This window comes from Sorghum bicolor, chromosome 9 (assembly GCF_000003195.3).
Source record: "Sorghum bicolor cultivar BTx623 chromosome 9, Sorghum_bicolor_NCBIv3, whole genome shotgun sequence".
In the NCBI taxonomy this organism is placed as follows: domain Eukaryota; kingdom Viridiplantae; phylum Streptophyta; class Magnoliopsida; order Poales; family Poaceae; genus Sorghum; species Sorghum bicolor.
The window spans coordinates 47,517,490-47,530,363 of NC_012878.2; the positions used below are offsets into that span (position 1 = coordinate 47,517,490).

A 12,874-nucleotide genomic window follows, 5' to 3' on the forward strand; every position below is an offset into this window, starting at 1 on the left:
TACCTTAGAAGCTTCACCTAAGATGCTTTCGCTACTCTACACACCTTTTGAAAATTTAGTTAAGTTTGTACTTCATCATATGTTGTAATTTAAGTTATAAATCTTCCGCACTCTGATGTAAGTTATTTTTTTTGTAACAAATGTTGTAATGTTGTGGTAACTCCATGTTGATCCTGTATGAGTTAAAACGTGGATGATTCGGGTTTCCCGAGGACACCCGACAGACTTTTTGAGTCATTTGGAACTCGTGCACACCGATCAGAAGTCTTTGAGACAATGATGGGTGCATGTGGGCCACTTAATTCAGGAGGTTCTGCCACAGTTGCAAATAGTTCTTTTTCTGATGTTGCGTTAGTAATGCTTGGGGGACGAGCTGGTGGCGGACGGAGGTGCTAGGGGTCGGCGAGGTTGAGGGTGGGCAGATTTGTGCACGTGGGGGTGGGGGCGTGTTCCTGGCGTGGCGAGTGGGGAAAGGACCGGTTTCCTTTCTTCGTACATAGCGGCGAAGGTGTTGGGGGTCGGCAAGGTTGAGGACGGGCGAATCTGTGCGCGTGGCGAGTGGGGGAAAGAGCCTCTTTCCTTTCTTCTTCGTACAGGGGTAGACGAGATCGAGTTCGCATCTCTACTTTTCTTTTCTTTCTTGTCCATGTGGAGGGTGGGCAGAGGCGTGTATAAACTTAGCGTCCAGACACTAACGCTCGGATCAGACGTCTGAGCGCTAGCAGTATCAAAATCAATTTGGTGAACTTGATGGTTTATCTGATAGTCAGTACTTCATGTAGCTTTAGTTAAAGTTTAAATTGTTTGAAAACTAAATACGAAGGTATTATTACACCCACCGTCAATGACGTTAGGGTACTCCCAATGCAGAAACTATCATAGTTTTTAGAGACATTTATTGTATGTGGCAACATAGTTTTTGAAAAGAAAGAGCAAAAATCATGGAAACCGAGTCTAAATTAGGAACTATGTCTACACGAGATCCAAGACATAAAATAATATAATTAGTTAAAAATAGAGAGAGAATAAATATAATTGAATAAAAAATATTCTATAGAAACTATCTATTAAAATCATAGTTTTTATATATAATATCTACAAAAGTTAATAAACATAGAAACTATGTGTAGTGGGACTGCCCTTACCGCTCGAAACTAATCAGCCACGCGCTATCAGCTATTTTAACTTAAAATACTATTTGCTAATTTATAAGAGAAAAATAACCGAATAGCTCCTAGATTTGGGCTGTCAGGCCGTGTTTAGGCCTTGTTTACTTCTAAATTTTTTTGCAAAATAGGAATAGTAGCATTTTCGTTTTTATTTGACAAATATTGTCTAATTATGGACTAACTAGGCTCAAAAGATTCGTCTCGTCAATTCCGACCAAACTATGCAATTAATTTTTATTTTTATCTATATTTAATACTCCATGCATACGTCTAAAGATTCGATGTGATGGAGAATCTGAAAAATTTTGCAAAATTTTTAGGGAACTAAACAAGGCCTTAGTTTTTGAAGGGAAAAATTTTACGATAATGTAACACTTTCGTTTATTTATGTTAATTATTCTCTAATTATAAACTAACTAGGCTCAAAAAATTTGTCATGTAAATTTAAACCAAACTGTGAAATTAGTTTTTATTTTTATCTATATTTAATATTTTATGTATGCGTTTAAAGATTTGATGTGCCAAGAAATCTTAAAATTTTTTAGGTTTTCAGATGAAAGCAAACAAGGCCCCGATAGATCACCGGTATACCACCGACCAGCGCAGTCTAGAGTAGGACTGCTCCACACTCCTGAGTCCTGACTCCCCACCTCCCGAAAGGCTACCCCGGACTCCGGCGTTCGGCAATGTCGCTCCACCAGCGGCCGCACCAGAAGCCGCCGGGCACGGGCGACTCTCTCCCTGCCGTCTCCTCCCCCACCGCCGCCACCGCCCCCTCCCGCCCGCACCCCCTCCTCACACTCCCCTACCTCTTCTCCCTCCTCGCGGTTCTCCTCTTCGCTGCCCTCCTCCTCCCCTGGGGCCCAGCAGCGCGCCCTCCCTCGTCGCCGTGGCGCTCCTACACCCTCCAGGAGGCCGCCGCCTTCGCCGCCGCAGCGGGAAACGGCACAGTGCTCCTGGCTGCTGTCTCTGGACCGTACCTCCCCTTCCTCTCCAATTGGCTCATCAGCGTCCGTCGCGCCGGCCGTGCGGATCAGGTGCTTGTCATCGCCGAGGACTACGAGACCCTCGATCGCATCAATGCCGCCTGGCCAGGACACGCCGTCCTTGTGCCCCCCGCGCCCGATGCCCAGACCGCCCACAAATTTGGATCCCAGGTGAGGAGGAATCCACCGCTCAGACTGTTCGATGAAATGTCTCCATGCGTGACTGTGGCTATCTTTTCCGTCTGTGGCTACAGGGGTTCTTCAACTTCACCTCGCGCCGGCCACGGCACCTGCTGCAGATTCTTGAGCTCGGGTACAGTGTCATGTACAACGATGTCGACATGGTGTGGCTTGCCGACCCGTTCCCTTACCTCGTCGAGGATCACGACGTGTACTTCATGGACGATATGACTCCTGTATGTGTCTGTCGTTGCTGCGTTTGCAATTGGGGGTTTGGTTGGAAGATAGCTTACTGGGGAAGTGTGGATTGCATTGCAGGTGAAACCACTTGATCATTCACATGAGCTGCCACCACCGGGGAAGAAAGGGCGGACTTATATTTGCAGTTGCATGATTTTCCTCAGGCCAACTGAAGGTGCCAAGCTCCTGTTAAGGAAGTGGATCGAGGAGCTTAAGGAGCAGCCCTGGTCGAAGCAGAGGAAGGCAAATGATCAGCCAGCATTCAACTGGGCTTTGAACAAGACTGCCGGACAGGTTTGTTTCTTCTAGATTTCTTCTCTTACAATGCAAGGAGACATGCCAGAGAACATCCTAACACCATAGACTGTCTTCTATTCTTGTATCCAATCAGATTACCTTGGAGTTTTTCTTTAGTGGTTTGTGGGCATTTGGTTGAACGGGTAATATGCATACCTTAGGGTAATAAATCTTAGGTACCAACTTTTGCTTGAACAAATTTGTGGTTTGCTTTAGTTGTGCACTTGTGCAGTCAATTTTTATATTCGTAATGCTAAATGAAAGAGCAAAATACGCATTGCCTGTGATGGAGGATGTTCCAGCACCATTGGGCCTGTGCCATCATTGGGGTGCCAGGGCAGGGCTTATCTGTGAACTTGTCTGTAGCCTAATGCTCCTCGGAGCCTTAGTTGCACCTCAGGTCCTGAGTTTGACTCCTCATGGGAGCACCCCTACTCAGCTGTGCTCCTAAGCTATATGTGTAACCACATGGCCACAAGCATGTGTCTTGGGCACTCGGTGGCACGTCCAGGGCAGCCCTTCGGGGTGTTTCTCGGCCTACACGTGAGAAGTTTCTTAACCCAATGCCGCAGGGGCGGTCTTTTCTTGCAGGCCGAGTGTTTTTTTAATAATCTGTGAACTGTTTGGAGCCAATTTAGGATGGAGAGGTTAACGCGCGACCTGCCACAACTTCGGGCAGCGCGCAACCCCTCTCCCTACCGTCTTCCCTGCCTCCCTCGTGTGCCTCTCCTCTGTTGCCCCCCACCCCTCTGTTCCACCACCGGTGGTCAGCGGCTCTGCTACCTCACCGCCCCTCCCACCTCTCGCTTCCTCGACCTCACCCTCCCCTAATCACACGTCCACTAGCAATCACTCGCGCCTCAGCACCCCCGCCACCTGCCCTGCCCACTGCCCTCCTGTCCTTGCCACACTGCCAGGATGTAGCTCACCGTCGTGTCATGGCCACCTCCCCAGACCCCCTTCTAGAGTCGCCAGTGATTGGGAACCCTAACCCTGAACCCTTCTTCTCCGGTAGTGGCGCGTGGAGGGGTCTCGTGAGTGCGCAAACAAATGACCCATCACACATTTGAGTTTGTGATTTATGATCTAGCATAACCACTCTACATTGATATTAGGTTGTGCCGTTGGGCAGGATGAGTGGATGATGTGGGCTTAATTGATCCAATCTGGTCTTAAATGCATATGGCCTTGCTCTGTTGTTTGTTTATGAACAGGAGGAAATTGAAACCATTGTTTTCACCTTGAACTAATCTGAAAGACTTGTTGAGCCTAATTTTGAAACAATACAGGCTACTTGCCAAATTTCCCAGAACATTCTTACAAAGTGCACAGAATTTTTTTCTTCTAAAAACAACTAGTTTTTGACTATTTGGCACAGCACTTTATGATTTTCAAAGTTTCTGTAATGATAAGTGCATTTGTGGATATAGATCTCCCTCTACAACATGGGCCCTCATTTTTGTTTCTATGTGCCTGTATTTTCTGGGTGGCTCCATATGTCCTCGTGCTATTATGTACGGGTGAAGTCGACTTGTGACTTGTAACATTACATTTGTGCCTGTAAATAATATGAAACCATCTAGATTTTTACAGTATACGCATCCGCATTTTATTTGCGATTCTTAATAACACTTGCACATATCCCCTAAATATAGTGACTTTTCTTTGCAATTGGATGATATTGATATTCCCTTAGGTCTAAAATAATTTATGGACTTTGGTGAGGCCTTTTGCATTTCTGTTCGTCTGTGCCAGATCTCAGTATCAAGTAGATATTTTGTATTTAAATACAATTAAATAATCCTTAACGCTACATCAGAGTAACTGGATCATCATCGCATTAGTTTTAGGCTTCTACTTCCTCTGTTTTCCATATGGATGCATTATGTTTTTCAGAATTTATGTAGTCAAGCTTCTAAAACTTTGACTACTAATATATACCAAAAAAGTTTCACATGGAAATCTGAACAGTGGATATGTAGTTAAAAATGTTTCAATTTAATATTTTTGTATTTTATTATATTCTGTACATGCATATGGAAAGTAATGTTTAACGAGCTACAAGCTTTATTAAAGACTAGGAGTAAGTCTGTAAACATTAGGAATAGCTTCTAAGGTACTGTATTTCATAGTGTCCCTGTAAATGTCTTCTGGCAACAACCTTGCTGCATTCTAGTTCTCGTTTTTAGATTATTCTGTTTCTGCAAGTATATTAATACATGTCCTTTGGAAACTGAAACAAATAGTGCATAACAATCTGACATATAGCTCATGTTTCCTTTCAACGGTAGTGTCCTTTATAAAACTATTTATTAACAGAAAATATGTTTGCAGGTTGATGTTTACCTCCTGCCTCAGTCTGCATTTCCAACTGGAGGCCTATATTTCAAGAATAAAACATGGGTCAAGCAGACAAAGGGCAAGCATGTCATTATACATAATAACTACATCACAGGGTTTGAGAAGAAGATAAAACGGTTCCGTGATCATGGGCTGTGGTTGGTAGATGAGCACAGTGACGAGTCACCGCTTGGCAGAATCTGAGCATGCTATCAAGGCGCTCTTCTTGCTGCAGCATCACAATTTTGTAACTGGTATTTGACTCTTGAAGCCAGTGTCTACCTAACCAGATGGTGGATAATGTTCGGCTCACCACACAAGATGCAGCAGTCAAAGATCGAATCCATATGCAGAAGATATTATTTGCCAGCATCTTTTATTGGCTGTATGTCAAGCGCTTGTAGAGGTATCCTTTACCATGAGGCATGATGATTATTTTTATGATTGTATTTGTTCTTACCGAAAATGGTGTGTTTGAGAGCAGTAAGATCTTAGGGTGTGGCAGAACAGACCCTTTGGTTAGTACATTGGCTGATTCACTTATTGTATAGCGTTAGAGTTTGTTAGGCTGTATCGTCAATGCTGAAATTAAGTTATACTTTTTAGCTTTAGGGGTTTAGTGAATGTTATTGCTCCAATGAATTGGGACTGAAGCTTTAGTCTTTTAATCTGCGCAATGTCGACCGTGCGTTCGCTGTTTTTGGGAGGACATCTAGGGGCTGTTTGGTTCGCGTAGCAGTGGAGCCAGGCTCGTATCTCAGAGCCAGACTCACATGAGACAGCTGAGAAGATGCAACACAGTTGTGTTTGGTTGACTGTATCTATTCAATCTAGCTGAGAAGAGATACTGTTTGGTTGCCTATATGAAGATATGTTATATGAGATAAAAAAAATATAAAGTCATGATTATGAATTATGATTTTTATTTTTTACAAATATGCTCTAAAAATTTTTGTTTTACCTAATTATATCTTAAACATCTTTAAAACATATTAATATCACTTGATATTTACTAATCATACACTAATATATCATTAACCAGACTAATCCCTGCAGCCAGCGAGCCTGGTCCGGAAGAAACGGCCGATTCTGGCGTTTCTGCCGAGCCTAGCCACGGGCATGAGCAGGCAACCAAACAAAGCTGCCCTGCATCTAGCCAGCCTGGTTCCACTGGATGCAGGCAACCTGTGGATGCAGGCAACCAAATAGCCCCGTAGGTTCGTTGCCAATCCCAGCCCCCTAGGTTCGTTGCCAATCCCAGAAATGTTTGCTGACGGTGTACGTATGGCATGTGCTAAGCTAGGGAATCTAAGCTTGCGTTAGGACAGAGTCACTGGCGTCCTTGTGTTGTGCCCTTTCCTTGGTTGATGCGTACCTGACTTTGCGTTCAGACGGAGCGATTCCGTTGCCTTTGTCTCACACAAGGCACATCACTGCGGCTCCTATACACATATATATCCTCGCGGCGGCCGTGCCTGTATGTGCACGCACGGGAAACTACTTCCCCAACTGTGAATTGTGGCAACAAGAAAGAATTCGGGACTCGATGGGCCAAGGAGCTGCCAAGGCCAAGCAAGGTATGGCAAAACACCACACCAATTCACTGTGGAAATGCAGCGGCTCTTATTATTCATGCTGAACTTCAATGAGGCACGCATGCGAATGAAAAACTGAACTGGTCGCTCTGAATGGCAGGGGGTGAGGATGCAGCGCAGAAGACCCCCGAGAAGGAGGACGCGAAGAAAGCGCAGAAATCCAGCGACGCAAACGCGCTCATCGAATTCATGAAGAAGAACTACGACGCCAAAGTGAAGAATGTGACGGAGTTCGATGAGTTCTACCACGCCATTTACGATCTTATCGAGTAAGTTTTTTTTTGATATATATATATATATATACGTCCTGGGCTCTTAATGGACAGAAATTGTGAATTTTGGTTGCTCCCTTTGTGGCCTTGTTTGTGCACGGAATGCAGTTCTATTACATTTTAGCTATATGTATAGTATATGTGCGTGGTTAGATGAATGGTTTGAGTAACCCTAATTCCCATAATGATTCTTAAGCATGCCCTGAATGTTCATTTTAGTTATAAGCAGTTATGGATCATTCGTAGAAGATGATAGCACATGGAGTCGTTCAATGTATGGGTCATCGAGTGCTAAAAAAATGGCGCAATCAAATACTATTACACTCCTTTCGTTTTAAATTATAAGTCGTTTTGATTTGTTTGGTTAATTGATTTTGCTACATATCTAGATTTACCTAGAAAAACCGATGAACCAAAAATCAAAGCGGCTTTATAATTTAGAATGAAGTGAGTATACCTAAACAAGATTTTGCTCTTACGCATTCTCTCTCTCTTGCACTCTTTAGAAAATTTTGCGAGCAGCGTGGGCAGTTGCAGTACAGGATACCATCAAAAGACGACCTCAAGAAAAAGTACCAGGTGAGGGGTGATTTTTTTGTGCCGATGTGAAATCTCTTTAGGTTTCTTCTGTACAAGTACAAGTATCTCTCTTTTTTGACTGCTCCAATACCAAGAAGTAGTACTTGACTTCCAACATGAGTTCGTGCCTATTCTCTCTATTCTATTCTAATTTATAAGATATTTTGTTCTTTTTAATTAATATATATATATATATATATTATATAACAAATAATGTATGTAGAAAAGACAAAATGGCATATAATTTAGAATTTTGTTTTGTTTTGCGGCATCCTTTTCAGTCGAAACCCACGAAACTCGTTGCCGACATTTTCGTGTTGTTGAAATAACGACACCCTACCTAAGAATGGGGGTGGCTCTCCAAATGGATACCCGCAGTTCTTCTCTAGTGTAACTAAATAAACTATATTTAATTCATTTAAATATAGTTTATTTAGTTACACTAGAAAAAAACCACAAGTATCCATTTAGAACACCGTCTCATCCTTAACCCTACCGTAGAGTGGACTTTTCATGCAGTTCCTGTTTCCCTCAAGCACAGGATTTCCACAGGGCAAGGGGGAACGTGACCGCAGAGGAATTTGAGAAAATCGCCAGGGAAATTCTCAAGATAGACAGCTTCACCTTCGGCAAGGCTGCCATCGATATGCTCGTCATCCTCTTTGGCGCGCCGGTGTGCGCGCTCCTCGCCAAGAGGGTCGTCCCAGGCCTCAAGGCGATCTCCGACGACATCGTCATCCCGGCGGCCACCTCCGGAGCCGTCGTGTACCTCGTCAAGTCCAACAAGATCTAATGTAATGCGACAGGCAGACCCCTTGGGTGAAATTGTGTATTGTATATTCAAAATTCACTTTCCAGGAAGCAACAGGGTGGTACATGTATTTTACCGGAATAAATGCCAATGTGTTGTGACCTGCTAGGCTTAAAAAATAGTACTGTTGGCTGATTTCTCGTAGATCATGCCATTAGTACTCTTGGTTTGATTGATAAGCCATAGCAAAAAGTACCGTTGGCTGATTTCTTGTGAGAAAAAAACACTGCTGAATGACCGACATGATTCGCCTGATAAGCTCAAGCGAATAGGCTGTTTGTTTGGTCCGTGAGAATTATAATGGCTGAGTGGACTAAAGCGGCGGATTGCTAATCCGTTGTACAATTTTTTTTGTACCGAGGATTCGGATCCCTCTCTTTCCGCCCCTCGGATCATTTGGGACTTTCAAATTGTAATGAATTCTGACCCCCGGATTTTCTCATAAATAAATGTACGAAATAAATTCAATTTTAATTTAAAAGAAAAAATTCCCAAAAATTTTGGATTTTTACTCCTCACGCCCAAGATTACGTCCTGGGTCATTAGGTAAGAATCCATAGATAAAGAGGGAAACAAAGAATATCACTACTGTATAAACAAAAAGTTTGAGAGTAAGCATTACATAATCTCCAATTTTTTTTTTTGTTAAGGAATAGATTACCCATTTTTCCTTACCACACGGATCCACTAGAATGGGTTTTCTTTATTTTGACACCTAAAAATGCAAAAATCAATTCTTAAAAAAATTGCAAGAATTGACTTAATTTTTTCGTTATTTCATAATCCTGATGTATGATACCATTTAGTGCTCCTTCTATTCGGATCCAGAGTTTAAAATTTGTACTAAAATAAAAGTAATTCTGGATCATCAATCTCCCCTCTTCTTTGTCTTTTTTGATGGAAGAAAATATTAATATTCATTTTAAACTTGGCATCACCCAGAACATCCATCGAGTATAAAGAAAATAACAACTCAGCTACACTCGTCATCCTAACTAGGTTCATACGCATAGGTTGCTACGGGACAATTAACCTTTTGTATTAAAAAATATACGGATCGCACAATAAGATAATAATACTGTAAACTATTTACTAATGTTAAATTAACATTTAATCTAAAAACAGAGTTCATGAAATTAATATATGTATAGACCTTTTCGTGATGTAGCTAAGATAATATTTTATATCAGCCGGAAAATTTTTTCGATATCCATTTCTTTTGTGCTTCAATAAATTCACGAATAAGTTTTGTCGTATCTTCATACCATCATGTACACAAGTTCAAATATATATGTAAATATTAATGTCTGTCACATGAGTAATAAAGTCTTGAAAAATCTCTCACAAAACCTTAAAACAAAATATGTTATACTTACTATATAAATATATGTGGCTTTAGATCTATTCGACACAAAGACATACATTGAGCCATTAGAAAGAAAGGACATTGAAATTGCCTATGTTTGATTGAGTATTATGACTTGCATCTATTACCTCTCACACTGTCACACAAGAATTCATACTCCCTCCATACTCGATTTTGTTGACGTTCTGGGCTCCCTCCACGATTTCGTAAAGCTTGACGTTAGACGCTCGCGCTGCCCCGCCTGGACAGATTTGCCCTTGGCTAGCATGCATCCTTTCAACTCTAGCCATTAATCACTCTATGCCTCGTTACTTGGACGCCACCTATTCTTGGCTCTCGCGCGAGCAACTTGTGGACTCTCGCACGAGCGTGATTAAAGGCCGCAACACGCGCTGCAGCCATGCAAAAGAAAAAGGTTCTCGCGCGAGCAACTTGTGGACTCTCGCACGAGCGTGATTAAAGGCCGCAACACGCGCTGCAGCCATGCAAAAGAAAAAGGTTGGCCCCAAGACTCGAACCAGCGACCTCTGGCCTCGGCCTATGGAGCTCACGCCACTCGAGCTATGACAGATTATTGTCAAAGAAGCAATCACAACGCTATTTAATAGGGGCGAAACAGGAAAACTAATCCCTACTTAATCATTCCTTGGTTAGCGCAATCCTGTCTAAAACGTCAACAAATTCGAGTATGGAGGGAGTATTGCTGAAAATGACATTCCTTGTGCATTCTCGACACTGAACACCATTGATGAGCATAAGCTGCTCCTTCCCAAGTAATTGTCCATACGTTGCAATGAGAACAAAATAAAAATATCATGATAATATTAAGTTTGAACATGTATATTAGCATGAGTGTTATTTCTTTGTGTAATTGCAGCATTTCACCATGTTTCTCGACTTTTCTTGAACAGTCTCCACTCCACAGGAAGGGAACATCAATCAACTTAAAAAGCACCTTATATGTCATTGAAATATATACTCATCTCTCCAATGCCAAAAAAACACCATCTCCATTTAATACTGGTCTAGCCTCCTTCCTCTTTTGCATGGCCTTGTTTACTTCCCAGAAAATTTTGCAAAATTTTTCACATTTCTCGTCACATCGAATCTTTAGACGCATATATGGAGTATTAAATATAGACGAAAATAAAAACCAATTGCACAATTTGGTCGAAATTGACGAGACGAATCTTTTGAGTCTAGTTAGTGCATGATTGGACAATATTTCTCAAATACAAACGAAAATGCTACCGTGTCTGTTTTCAAAATTTTTTAGAACTAAACAACGCTTCTCCCACTCACTAGATCATTGCTGCTCATTGTCAGATGTAGCAAGTGCAGGAACTCCGGCCTTGTTTAGTTCCCAAAAATTTTTGCATTTCCCGTCACATCGAATCTTTAAACACATGCATAAAGTATTAAATATAGATAAAAATAAAAACTAATTGCACAGTTTGGTCGGAATTGACGAGACAAATCTTTTAAGTCTAGTTAGTCTATGATTGAACAATATTTGTCAAATACAAACGAAAGAGCTACGGTGTCGATTTTGCAAAATATTTTGGAACTAAACAAAGGCCCTAGTGAATGCGAGAATGTGGCATTGACTCAGGAGGGCTACATGGGCCGAGACTTCATTTGCCTCCACCCACCCAATATTAGTGGAAAACATAAACAATAGAGGATGGAAACGCATGGAGTAACCCACATGATAAAGTGTCCAAAGAAGCCATGCAACACAAAATTCATAGAAATTCTCAATGCATACAATTTTTTTTGACCCTAACAGCTACTTCAATAGTGTAGTTGAAGTAGGTGGATTTCAGAAAGATTGGCAAAAAATGAAAATGTAGAAGGCTACTGGAGCATTTTTTTAGAAAATTTATGTGCTACCTTGACAATGATTTCACATGAGTGAACCTGAGGCTCATTAGTTACTGAGCTACTCAATGCATTTGCTAAGATAGGACATTGAAATGAAAGAAATACATAGGCGCAGGCATGGAAGCCTTCCTCACGTGTTTGAGCATGCAAACCTAGTTCTGGTTATTATTGCATAATTGCAGTGTAGTTCAAAGCTTCTTTACGTGCATGCAAACTTAGTCCTTTTTTATGGTAGCTTCCTTTGTGTTTTTCTCTTTTGGCCTATATCTTTCTCAATCTGCAACACCTTATACAAATTAGCTAGTTGATGTGCTATGTGAAATGAACTTTACTGAATTTATAATATGATTTTCCGAAAGAAAAGATGATTCAATTGATCTCAACTAAAGTCTATCAATTCAAAGTGTCATTAACATTAAGAGAGCAAATTCAACAACATTTGCAAAGCCTAAATACCATGCCTAATAGATGTCTACAGTTATAAGCACCTCTCAATCTGAATTTCTAATGGACTGTGATTTTTAGTATAACTGTGAGGACTAAGGACATGCCAGAAAGAATGTAAAATTCTAACAAATGCCAATGGGAAGTTCATCCACAGAACAACCTAGATGCCCAACTACAATTGCAGATAAGATAAACGAGCTCTAAACTAAAACTCAGATCCTAACTCATACAACGAATCAAACCATGCACGTGCGGCACATATATACTGGCATATTTTACTTTTAACTTTTGATCAGAGCCAAGAGTAACAAGAGCTGCTGGCAAAATATGAGTTGATGCAATGGTCTTGAAATTATTGGGGATATCAATGGTCAGCAAGAGAAAACTACAAACGTCTGAAATATTTGAACCCTACTATACTATGGATCTCAATCACCAGCAACCCATCTATCAGAAATTCGGGAGTATTCAAATTCACATGAACCACTGAAACCCCAAAATTCCATGGGAGACATTGTTACATCAAAGCAAAGCTACATTTGGAAGTCAACAAAACTGTGTTGGAGTATTCATACTCACATGATCTGCCAAAACAATAAAATTCCATGGGAGACAGTGTTACATCAAAGCGAAACTGCATTTGGAAGCACTACTACAAAAAAAATTTTAGGAGACATTTTGTTTTGGGCCACCGAGGCGGCCGGCTGG

General features: G+C 41.4%; 2 protein-coding genes across 2 annotated transcripts; both read left to right on the forward strand.

Moving 5' to 3' along the window:
- On the forward strand, positions 1,784–5,889 carry LOC8077954 (UDP-D-xylose:L-fucose alpha-1,3-D-xylosyltransferase MGP4). The gene is made up of 4 exons (XM_002439679.2): positions 1,784–2,326; positions 2,410–2,571; positions 2,654–2,869; positions 5,207–5,889. Exons 1-4 carry the CDS (start codon positions 1,856–1,858, stop codon positions 5,414–5,416), a joined length of 1,059 nt encoding a protein of 352 aa, XP_002439724.1. The 5' UTR covers positions 1,784–1,855; the 3' UTR covers positions 5,417–5,889.
- On the forward strand, positions 6,632–9,023 carry LOC8076834. The gene is made up of 4 exons (XM_002439680.2): positions 6,632–6,789; positions 6,908–7,076; positions 7,586–7,658; positions 8,200–9,023. Exons 1-4 carry the CDS (start codon positions 6,759–6,761, stop codon positions 8,449–8,451), a joined length of 525 nt encoding a protein of 174 aa, XP_002439725.1. The 5' UTR covers positions 6,632–6,758; the 3' UTR covers positions 8,452–9,023.

Coding starts and splice junctions, on each gene's coding strand:
- LOC8077954 (XM_002439679.2), top strand. CDS start 1,856: ATGTCGCTCCACCAGCGGCCGCACCAGAAGCCGCCGGGCACGGGCGAC. Junction 2,572..2,653: donor TCATGGACGATATGACTCCT/GTATGTGTCTGT, acceptor ATTGCATTGCAG/GTGAAACCACTTGATCATTC. Junction 2,870..5,206: donor TGAACAAGACTGCCGGACAG/GTTTGTTTCTTC, acceptor ATATGTTTGCAG/GTTGATGTTTACCTCCTGCC.
- LOC8076834 (XM_002439680.2), top strand. CDS start 6,759: ATGGGCCAAGGAGCTGCCAAGGCCAAGCAAG. Junction 6,790..6,907: donor AGCTGCCAAGGCCAAGCAAG/GTATGGCAAAAC, acceptor TCTGAATGGCAG/GGGGTGAGGATGCAGCGCAG. Junction 7,659..8,199: donor ACCTCAAGAAAAAGTACCAG/GTGAGGGGTGAT, acceptor CCTCAAGCACAG/GATTTCCACAGGGCAAGGGG.